Source organism: Scylla paramamosain, chromosome 20 (genome assembly GCF_035594125.1).
Source record: "Scylla paramamosain isolate STU-SP2022 chromosome 20, ASM3559412v1, whole genome shotgun sequence".
In the NCBI taxonomy this organism is placed as follows: domain Eukaryota; kingdom Metazoa; phylum Arthropoda; class Malacostraca; order Decapoda; family Portunidae; genus Scylla; species Scylla paramamosain.
Window position 1 is genome coordinate 9,822,324 of NC_087170.1, and position 11,671 is coordinate 9,833,994.

An 11,671-nucleotide genomic window follows, 5' to 3' on the forward strand; every position below is an offset into this window, starting at 1 on the left:
GGGAAAGGCTTGTGAAGGAGATGGAAGTAAGAAGAAAAGGGAATGAAAAGAGGGGATGGGAAAGAAAAAAAGTGAAGGGGAAACAAAGAGGAAAAGGGAAGGAAAAGGGAGAGGAGAGAAGGAAAAGAAGGGAGAAGGGAAAGGAAAAAGAAGGGGAAAGAAGTGAAAAAGGGGGAAGGAAAGATGAAACGAACGTAGGATAAGGAATGGAAAGGAGAAAGGAAGAAGTGGGACAGAAGTGGAAGAGGAAAGGAAGGGAAAACGGAAGGAAAGATATCAGGAAGACGGGAGGAGGGAAGAACAGGAAGCAAAATTAATAAAATGGAGAGGAAGGGGAGAGAGAGGAAGTGAGAGAGAGAGAGAGAGAGAGAGAGAGAGAGAGAGAGAGAGAGAGAGAGAGAGAGAGAGAGAGAGAGAGAGAGTACTTCCGGAATAACTAAAGGAAGTGTTCTCTCTCTCTCTCTCTCTCTCTCTCTCTCTCTCTCTCTCTCTCTCTCTCTCTCTCTCTAATAAATAATACGGCAAAAATACGAATAAAGAGAGGAAGATAAAAGAGAGAGAGAGAGAGAGAGAGAGAGAGAGAGAGAGAGAGAGAGAGAGAGAGAGAGAGAGAGAGAGAGAGAGAGAGAGAGAGAGAGAGAGAGAGAAGACTTCATGACAAAGGGGAGATGACAAAGGGAGAGGGAGGAGAGAGAAAAGGAGGAGAGGGAGGGGAGACAGGGAGGAGAAAAGAGGGGGAGGGAGGAGAGAGGAGGGGAAATAAGAAGATAAAGGTGATACAGTGGGAGGATTGGGAGGGAAGGAAGAGGATGAGGTGAGGGAGAGGAAGGGGTAGAAAGAGGAAGGAAGCCAAAGGAGAGAAGAGGAGGGAAGAGGAGAAAAGGGAGGACAAGAAGGGGAATGGTAGAGGGGAAAACTAAGGGAGGAGAGGAGCGAAAGAGGAAAAAAATGAGAGGAGAGGAAGGAAAAAGGGAAAAAAGTAAAGGGGTGGGAAAGAATTTGAGAAAAAAAACATGGAAAAAACAAAAATGGAAACAGGAATAAGAGAAAATAAACGAGGAAAAAGGAAAAACACACACAAGCAAAAATCAACAGGAAAGAGAAAAATCCAGTTGGGTAAGAGGGAAAATAAAAAAAAACAGTACCAGAGGGGAAACTGAGGGAAAAAAAAGAAGGAAGAGAACGAGCGATGAGTTAAGAGGGGAAATAAAAAAATGCACAGTAGGCGTTGCAAGATCCCCCAACCATCACCCCCTGCCCTTCCCCTCACCTCCCCTCACCCCAACATTTTACAGACCAATTCATTCTCCCCATTGGGTCGTCCTCTCACACATTACTCCCCGTTACTACTCACCCTGGGACATAAACTTAGGGGAGACGAGGGGAGAGAGAGAGAGAGAAGGGGAGGGGAGGGTGAATCGAGAGGGGAAAGGTATGGTGTGTAGTTGGAGAAAGGGAGAAGGGAGAAGAAAGGGAGGGGAGGAAGTAAGTTTCGCAGGAGCTATGAAAGAAAGGGATGAGGAAAAAGAGGAAAACCAAGGAATGAAAGAAAAGCAAAAGAAAAAAAAGAAAGAAATAGAAAGAGAAAAGGAGAAAGCTGGGATAAAGAAAACGAGAAAGTTAGAATAATAGAGATTATGAGAAACAGGAAATGAATAGGAGAAGAGGATAAAGAAACAAAGTCGAAAGAGGAGGAAAGGAAGGAAAATCAGAGGAGGAGGAGGAGGTGGAGGAAAGAAAACAAGAGGAAAACAACCTTCACAAAACTGAAAACAAATTCTATAAAAAAAAAAAAAAAAAAAAAAAAATCGTGGCCGAGAGAGAGGGAGGTCAAAGAGGGGGCGAGGGAGAAAGCCAGGGAGGGAATGAAAGAAGTGAGAGAACGGACCAGTGCAAAAAATATATATTGAATGAGGGACGGAGTGAATGAGGGAATGAGTGAAAGGAATTGGAAGCAGAACGAGGGATCAAATTTTACGAGGCCACGCTGAAAAAAATCTACGGTATCAGACGTTCACGTTTCACTTACTATTCTCTCCTCCATTTTTCCTTCCCCTTCTCTCTCTCTCCCCTTTCCTCAACCCACCATTCTCTCTCCCTCCATTCTTCAACTCCCCTTCTTTCTCCACTCCTACTCTAAATTCCCCTCCCTTTCCTTACCTCCTCCACCATCCTTCCCTCTCTTCCCCTTCCTCTCCACTCCCTACCCTCGCCTTCCTCCTCCTCCTCCTCCTCCTCCACTCATCGTAAAAACCCAGACCTCACCACTTCATTTGAACACCAATTCCCCTCCCCTTCCCCTCCTTTCCCCTCTTCTTCCTTCCCCAACTTCACTTTCCCCTCCCCTGACATTCTCCCTTCTGGCGCCTTCACCTCGCCTACCCCCACCACACATTTCCCCTAGACAAGGTGATGGGCTTAAGGGAGGGGGAAAGAGAGGGGAGGGGAGAGGGGAGTTAATTGAACAATCGAAGTAATTTCTTATTCATAACAAAAGCAATTTCATGAAGAACAAAATGAAAGGATGACTATTTATCTACTTCATCTTCCTCCTCTTCTTTCTCCTCCTCCAACTCCTTCATTAGTCTTCATCATTGCTCCTCCTCCTCCTCCTCCTCCTCCTCCTCCTCCTCCTCTTCTCTCTTATCTTCCTTCCATCCGTTCTTCATCTAGTGCAACTCTAACGAACCTTCTTCCTAATTGTCTTCTTCCTTCAATTATTCTCCTCTCCTCCTCCTCCTCTTCTTCACTATTATTCCTACTCCTTCCCTTCATTTTCTTTATTAATTCTCCTCTTCCTCTCCCTTTTGTATTACTCTTCCCTCCTGTTTTTCTTTTCTATTTTTTCTTCCTTTCTTTCGATATTAAGATCATCATTTCTCTATTTCTTATTTTCTTTCCCTTCTCCTCCTCCTCCTTCACCTTTTTATATCAACTTTCTATTAACTAACTCCTCTTAATTACTCTCTCCTTTTCATTATTTTTTACTTCTCTTCCATCTCCTCCATTCGTTTCCTCCTTTCCTCCGTCTCTCTCCCTCAAACATTTTACTTTATTTTTCTTATTACAGCTTTCTTTCTCTTCTTTCTCTCTTTTTTTTTCTTATATTCTTTATCCGTTAACCTCCCACACCTTTCTTCCCTCCCTATCACCACTTCTCCCTTTTCCTCTTCTTCTTCTTCCTCCTCCTAAAAACAAAATGATCAGAAACGAGTGATTTGTGTGGTGTGTGTGTGTGGTGTGTGTGTGTGTGTGTGTGTGTGTGTGTGTGTGTGTGTGTAATTTTATAGAGTGTGGTAGTACGTACTCATAATTTTGTCTCCAGTAGTAGTAGTAGTAGTAGTAGTAGTAGTCAGTAGTAGTCTCCAGTAGTAGTAGTAGTAGTAGTAGTAGTAGTAGTAGTAGTAGAGGTGCAGGTAATGGCGCAGTAAAAGCAGTTATAGCAGTAGTAAAATTAGCAGTAAAAGTGGCAAAGATGGGTAGTAGTAGTAGTAGTAGTAGTAGTAGTAGTAGTAGTAGTAATAGTAGTAGTAGATGAAAATAGCAAATAAATATAAAAAATCTACTCAAAAACAAACAAATAAATAAGTAAATAAATAAAAATACATAAACAAACAAAAAAAAAACAGTAAATAAAACGAAAATGAAATAAAACATAACCTTTACGACACACACACACACACACACACACACACACACGTAAAACCCACAATCAAACACCCCGATCGTGTCCCCTTCCCCTCTGCGCCCCCCACACCCCTTCCTCCCTCCACCACTCCGCCTCTGCACCACCACCACAGTCTGCTTGAGTCACGTGCGGCGCCAAGGAGTCGGATGAGTCACTGGGATTGACTGGAGGAGGAGGAGGAGGAGGAGGAGGAGGAGGAGGAGGAGGAGGAGGAGGAGGAGGAGGAGGAGGAGGAGGAGGAGGAGGAGGAGGAGGATGTGATAGCTACTCCGTGAGAAAAGTAATAATGAAGATGGAAAATAAATAAGGAGGAGGAAAACAAGGAGTAGAAAGAAGAGAAGGAAGAACAGGAAGATAAATAAACAGACAGAAGGGCGATTAATAGATAACGCTGTGTACAGAAGATAAAGGATGATAAATGAGAGGGGAAGACAGGTTGAGGAAACAGAGAAGTAGAAATAGAAGAAAATAACAGATTATAAAGTAAGGAAGATGAGACAATAGATGAACGAATAGATGGCGAAGGAAAACGAAAGGAATAAAGGAGGTGGATGGAAGATGAAGAGAAGGAAGAGGGTAAGGAAGGTAACTACAGGGAAGTGTGGGCAAGGAAAATAATGCTGGGGAAAATAGGAAGATGAAGAGAATAAGAAGACTGGAAGATAACAGGACGACGATAAACGGAGGAAGATAGGAAGACGAAAAGAAGAGAAAGACAGGAAGACAACAAAGAGTAAAAACAGGAAAAAGAAAAAAAAAATGACGTACACGGAAAGGATAAAGGAGATAGTTGGGAAGAAAAAAAAAACCGTACAAGGAAAACAAAAGACGATTGGGATAGACGGGGATAAGGAAGGAAGAGATAGAGGTCAAAGGAAGGAAGGAAGGAAGGAAGGGAGAAGATTACAAAAGAAGGAAGATGACTAGGAAGGAAGAGCAGTACAAAGAAAGAAGAGTAAGAGAACAAAGTAGTAAGACGAAAAGAACAAGGAAGAGGAGAACAGAAAAGGAAAAAAAAAGGGAAGAGAAAATGGGCATATGAGGGAAGAGGAATAGGAGAGAGGACAAGGAATAGAATAAGGAAGGCGACGAGGAGAGGAAAAATGAGACAGGTGAGGTAAGAGGAAGGAAAAGAAGGAACAGAACAGGTGAGACAAAGAAGAGAGGATGAAAGAGGACAAGGAAGAGGACGAGGAAGAGGAGACAGGAAGATAAGGAAGGAAGAGGACAGGTAAGGGAAGAGGAAAACAGGTGAGGTAAAGGAAAAGGTCGACGAAGGACAGGTGAGGGAAGAGGACAGGGAAGAAGAGACAGTGAGGTAAGAGGAGGTAAGAGGAAAAGGTCGATAAAGGACAGGTGAGGGAAGAGGAGACAGGTGAGGTGGAAGGCAGGACAGGTAGCAGCACAGGTGAGCAGACTGCAGCAGGTGAGGCCTCTACCCCTGGTCAATACCAAGCCACCAGGTAGGCGCCAGCTCCCCCCTTCCCCTCACCCTCCCTCTCTTCCCCTCACTCTCCCCCAATACTTCTGCATATCATGAACTTCCTCTTCTCTCTTCCCTCCCTCGCCACTCCCACTTTTCTTCTTGTAGCTCCTTCTCCCCTCTCCCCAATTACTCCCATTCCTTCCTCAACTTTCTCTCTCTCTCTCTCTCTCTCTCTCTCTCTCTCTCTCTCTCTCTCTCTCTCTCTCTCTCTCTCTCTCCACTTATCCTAAACCACCCCCCTCACTCCCTTTTCTCTCACCTTCCTCTCCTCATTCCCCTCCCAATTCAGGTCATGGCAAGACCCGTACAACTCCTAATTACACACACACACACACACACACACACACACACACACACACACACACACACACACACACACACACTGTAAGTACACATCTAGTCAATACTGTGGACACGCACATAAAGGGTACACACACGCATACATATACAACTGTACACACACGCATACACACACACAACTGTACACACACGCACGCACTCAAAGAGAATCGCAAATCAGCAATTAAAGAGTTGCTGGGTGACAAATAGTAGTAATAGTAGTGAAATCAAGAGTAATGGTCTTAATAATAGCAAAACCGAGACCAATTGAAGTAGTAACAGTAGTAATAACAATAACAACAATTGCCTTAATAACAGTAAGAAGCCGTAGTTAGTAGTAATGGCAGTAAGACTAACGACACTCACTACACATAATAACAAATTCCTTCACCCATTCCTTCACCCATTCCAATAAAACAAGTATTCGCTCTTATTTAAACCAAGTAACACAGGAACAAGATTCGAACCCGCAACGCAGAACACGAAGTAAGAGGCAAACCAATGCACCACCACCACCATCACCACCACCCTAAATTACGAACAATGGCGCGGCTAGAATCTCTCTCTCTCTCTCTCTCTCTCTCTCTCTCTCTCTCTCTCTCTCTCTCTCTCTCTCTCTCTCTCACGGAAGAGTACACACGAGTATATATTTAAGCATTGTGAAGGTCACGTTTTGGTGGTGGTGGTGGTTGTAGTAGTAGTAGTAGTAGTAGTAGTTATAGTAAAGTTATGATGACTAATGATTATTCCGTGGTCGTGTGATGTTAGTAATATAGTAGTAGTAGTGGTGGTGGTGGTGGTGATGGTGGTGGTGTACTGTGATGATAGTGGCTGGTGTTGATGTAGTAGTGGTAGTGTGACGGAAGTTATTACAGTGGTGGTGGCGATGTTTAGAAGTAGTAGTAGTAGTAGTAGTAGTAGTAGTAGTAGTGTGGTAGGTAGTAGTAGTAGTAGTAGTAGTAGTAGTAGTAGTAGTAGTAGTAGTAGTAGTAGTGGTGGTGGTGTAGAGTATCGTGTAGCGGTGTTGGTATGTAAGGGTGACAAGACAAGGAACGCAAACACTTATAACACACACACACACACACACACACTTGATCGATACACAAGCTTTACACAGTCACATTATCCACCACCACCACCATCACCACCACCACCACCACCACAACAACAACATAGGAGGAGGAGGAGGAGGAGGAGGAGGAGGAGGAGGACAACCTTACCTCATGGTGGGGGAGAATTCAAGAGAAGGGGTGGGTAAAGAGGAAGGTAAGAGGAGGGGTGGGGATAAGTGGAAAGAGGAGAAGGGAGAGAGAGAGAGAGAGAGAGTGAGAGAGAGAAAAGGGAGGAGGGAGAGAGAAGGGAGGAGGGAGAGAGAAGAGGCACTCGTCTTTTCCCTCAGGTGGGGAGAGAAAATTTGATCTCCTTTCCCTGTCACGTACAGTCTCTCTCTCTCTCTCTCTCTCTCTCTCTCTCTCTCTCTCTCTCTCTCTCTCTCTCTCTCTCTCTCTCTCTCTCATACACTGCAGAGAAAGAGGAGGAAGAGGAGCGGGTACGAGGGAGAAGAGGAAGAGGAGGTAACTAAGACGGCAAGTGAAAAGAAAGGTGAACATGAAGGAGAGAAAGATAACCAAGAAAAGGAAAAAGGGCAACAAAAGAGGAGAATACGAAAGAGAAAAAGGAAAATAATTAAGGGGAGACAGATAAAAGATGGACGAAAAAAAAATATACAAGAAAGAACGAGGAGAGAAACGAGATATAAAAAAAAGTAAAAGAAAAAAGAGAGAAAGGGAGAAACGAAAATAACAAATGAAAGACAGGCGTCAAACACAAAAAAAAAAAAAGGAAAGGAAGGAGGAAAAGAATGCGAGAAACGAACCTAACAACTGAAAGACAGACACCAAACAAGGAAATAAAAAAAAAGGAAAGCAGGAAGGATGAGGAACACAAAGAAAGTCAGTAAAAAAAAAGGAAAAAAAAGGAAAAAATGGAGAAAAAAAATCACCAATCAAGAAAAAAAATAAAAATAAAAGAAAATCTAAAAAAAAAAACACCTTCACTAATTAAACTAACAGACTCTCACATCCTCCAGCAAACTTTCACCCATTCCTCCAAGCACAACATTTAAAGGCCAAAGAACACACAGCAGGCGATACCCATTACCTTGAGCACTGTTCCTCCCCTCCCCTCCCCTCACCATCCCCCATCTTCCTCCTCCTCAGCCCATTAGAGTATCAGTCCTTGGGGAGGTGAAATGGGGAAGGGAGGGAGGGTAGAGTGGGGAGAGTGAACTTGAGATGTGAAGTGGAGGAGGGGAGGGGAGGGGGAGGCGGGAGGAATGAGGGGGAAAGAGAGTAGAGTGGAGGAAGAGTGGAAAAGAGTAAGTGGAGTAGAGTGGAAAAGGAAAAAAAAGATGAGGGCGGGAAAGAAGGAAGGAAAGAAGGAAGGAAACGGAATGAAAAGGAAAGGAAAGGAAAGGAAGGAAAGGAAAGGAAGGAAGGGAAGGGAAGGAAAGGAGAGAGAGAGAGAGAGAGAGAGAGAGAGAGAGAGAGAGAGAGAGAGAGAGAGAGAGAGAGAGAGAGAGAGAGAGAGAGAGAGAGAGAGAGAGAGAGAGAGAGACTTGGCAACAGGCTCAATTTGTCCCCTTTCACCCTTTTACATAACCCTTTGCCCTCCTCCTCCTCCTCCTCCTCCTCCTCCTCCTCCAGCACAGTTGAGGGAGGATTTTTCTGGTGGATGGAAAGAATATAATAAGCCGTTAATTGGATGAAAGACACGAGGAGGAGGAGGAGGAGAAGGAGGAGGAAAAAATGATGAAGGGAAAGGAGGATCACAAAAGAAAAAATTAAAATATACCAGAAGATACTCGAGGGAGGAGGAGGAGGAGGAGGAGGAGGAGGATAATGAAAGTGAAAATGAGGAGGATAATGAAGGAATAATGAGAAAGATAAAGAAGATGGGAATGAAGGAAATTAACGAAAACGAGGAAGAAATTCAACAGCGAAGAAGAGAATGAAGAAGTGGATGAAGAAGAGAGATCGAAGAGGAAGAGATTGAAGACCAAGAAGAAATCGAAGAGGAAGAAAATGAAGAAGAGATCGAAGAGAAGAGAAGAGAAGAGAAATAAAACAGACAAGAGGAAAAGACTGAAGAAGAGGAAGAGGAGTTTACACCACACAAATATCATTCCCAAAGGACCCCAATAGTTTCCCACCACCACCACCACCACCACCACCACCACCACCACTGCTTTCACCTTCCCTCCATCACCATCACCACCACCACTGCTTTCACCTTCCCTCCATCATCTTCATTCACCACCACCACCACCACTGCTTTCACCTTCCCTTCATCACCTTCATTCCTTCTCCAATCCAGCTTCTCATTTCTTCCATTCCTTTTTAACTTCATTGCCTCTTCTCTCCATCTATTCATTCCTTCCTTCATCTCTCTCTCTCTCTCTCTCTCTCTCTCTCTCTCTCTCTCTCTCTCTCTCTCTCTCTCTGACACGGCGAACTAGCCACACCCATCATCATCATCATCAAGAATGCCTGCGTGTACTGTGACCAGGAAGTGTGTGTGTGTGTGTGTGTGTGTGTGTGTGTGTGTGTGTGTGTGTGTGTGTGTGGTGTGCGTGTGTGCGTGTGTGTGTGTGTGTGTGTGTGTGTGTGTGTGTGTCAGTGCATCCTTGTTTCGTTGGTTTGTCTTTTTCAAAATCCATACTATTTTTCATTTATACTAATGCTGCTGCTGCTGCTACTACTACTACTACTATTACTACTACTAATGCTGCTCTACTAGACATGTCATTGCCAGTAGTAGTATAGTAGTAGTAGTAGTAGTCCCCATACACTCACATACTGGGAATACTGACTCATCACACTTCATCACACATTCCTCCCCCCCCCTCCCCTCATCACCCAACCGGCAGATCTGAGAAAGAGTGACTGACTGACGGGATGGCTGAAGGAAGAGGACACAGGGGGGAGGGGGAGGGTGCGGGAGATGGAGAGCAGAGAGGGAGAGCTGCAGGAGGCAATGGGGGGACGGGAGGAGGGAGGAGGGAGGAGGGAGGGATGAAAGCGTAGTATCGTTTCCTGCACATTCCTGTCATGCATTTTTGTACCGGGAAACCAAACCGCAGAGATCTTGTGTGTGTGTGAGCAAGGTGATGACTCTCTCTCTCTCTCTCTCTCTCTCTCTCTCTCTCTCTCTCTCTCTCTCTCTCTCTCTCTCTCTCTCACAAAAAGCAATAAGTGGAAATTTTGTTGATTCATGGCGATTTCATTTAATTTTTCTTAATAGCGACAACGTGACAAGTCATTTTTTTCCACCGAATTAAATGGAAGTAGAAAATATAGATTGCTAGATAGATAATAAAGTAATCCAGCTCATCATTCGAAGACGTATAGAAAACATCTTAAGCCAAATCTTAATGACTTTTTGAGGGGGTGCGGTGCGGGGTGTGAGGGGCGCAGGGTGAGGGAAACACGAGACGCGGGAAGCACAGCACGGGCCTGCGGGACACCTGTCTCCCTGCACCGTGACAGGTATTTACGTGTTCCTGTCAGATAAGCTCCGCCTCACCCACACCACCCGCAGAACCCAGATATCCTTGCTTCCTTGATACACACCACCACCTCGCCTCCCCATGTCCCTCCCTCCTCAGGTCCCCTTCCTCCCCACCACACTACAACTCCCCACACACTAACCCACACCATCTGCCACCTGCCTTTCCCTCCACCAAATCTGCATCCTCATTCTTCACCTTCACACCTGTCACTCTCACCACTCCATGCCTCCTCTCCCCCCCGTCACCAGGCACGTCACGTCACCACCACGCCTTGACCCATCACTCAACCCTTCCCGTCACACACCCTGCCCTCACTCCCCGTCCTGTCACCCCGCCACCCATCACGCGACACGTGCTGCACCACACACTGGCCAGGCGCCGCAGTGACCCCTGTGACCCTGCCCGGCGGGGGCATGGGGTACACACCTGCCGCCCAGGTGTGTGCCACCCCCGCCGCGGCGGACAAGATGCCGCAGCGAGCCGCGGCAGGAGGGGCGGCGGCTGCCCGTGATGGGTCGGGAACATCGGCCTTGACGACGCGCGGGGCGATCGATGGGCGGCACAGGCGACGATGCGGCAGCCACCACTGTGCCGCCCATCTCAGGCGTGAGTGGGCGGCGGCCGGGGTTCACAGAAAACGTGAACTTGGGTAACCACGTCTTGTGAATGGGGGAATGATCACCAACAGGATGTGTGTGTGTGTGTGTGTGTGTGTGTGTGTGTGTGTGTGTGTGTGTGTGTGTGTGTGTGTGTGTGTGTGTGTGTGTGTGTGTGTGTGTGTGTGTGTGTGTGTGTGTGTGTGTTCCCCTTAATGGGGGTCAGACAGATCCAGGCGCGGGTACACCGAGACAGACAGATGGACGGACGGACGAACGGACGGGTAGGGGCGAGACCAGCAAGGCCTACTGTCTGACCTGGCAGCGCCGAGTTGACGGAGCAGGTCTGGCAGAAGCAGCGGAGGAAGGAGTCTCGCACAAGGCCGATTATCATGGCGGCGGTGGGGGCTTGCTGGGGGAGGTGACGAAGGGCTGTGACGGGAGCCGAGGGGCTGCTGCTGGGGGGCTGTGGGTGGTCTGCTCTACACCATCAAGGCCCCGACGCTGGCCTCCGGAAGGTGTCGTCGCTGCGGGCCAAAGGGAGTCAGTGAGGGGGGGGTGGGCAGGCCAGGGGGCAGGGGGCAGACCACCACCAGCAGTGTGTCAACAGTCCCCCGCGGCGCCCACGCCTCCACCTGGCACGGCTGAGGGGGAGGGGGGAAGCACTAAAGCCAGCACCCACCAGTGCCACAGTGGAGGGTGCCAGCGGACACCAACAACCCAGGGGGGTGCGGGGGCGATCCCTTCAGGTGACCTGGCCGGGTCACGTGGCTGTCAGGCCAGGTAGTGGAGGTGATGGGGCTGGGTGTACAATGAGTGTTGACACTATCACTGAGAGGGGGACGTGGGCGTGGGCGTGGGCGCCGCGGGAGGCAGTGTTGTGTCCCGTGTTGCTGTGTCCTCACCGCTGACTGAGGAGGGCGGTGGCAGTGTGACGCTGTGGTGTGAGCGGCTGGAGGTGGCGGCAGTGCGGGGGCTTGGACGACACTGGC

The 11,671-nt window shown here is 47.2% G+C and overlaps 1 protein-coding gene across 4 annotated transcripts in view; it reads right to left on the minus strand.

Annotated features, from left to right (window-relative positions):
* The window catches only part of LOC135110273 (uncharacterized), a 70,182-nt gene that overhangs the window by 22,976 nt on the left and 35,535 nt on the right, over positions 1-11,671 (minus strand). For 2 of the 4 annotated variants that reach the window (XM_064022424.1, XM_064022423.1), the window contains exons 1-2: positions 11,585-11,671; positions 10,998-11,206 (exon numbers count right to left, since the gene is read on the minus strand). The exon at positions 11,585-11,671 is cut by the window's right edge and continues 71 nt beyond it. The exons of the other annotated variants lie outside the window; for them this stretch is intronic. In XM_064022424.1, coding sequence (XP_063878494.1) covers positions 10,998-11,073 — 76 coding nt within the window. In that variant the 5' untranslated portion in view covers positions 11,074-11,206; positions 11,585-11,671. The remainder of the gene's footprint in view (positions 1-10,997; positions 11,207-11,584) is intronic. 4 annotated transcript variants of the gene reach the window in all.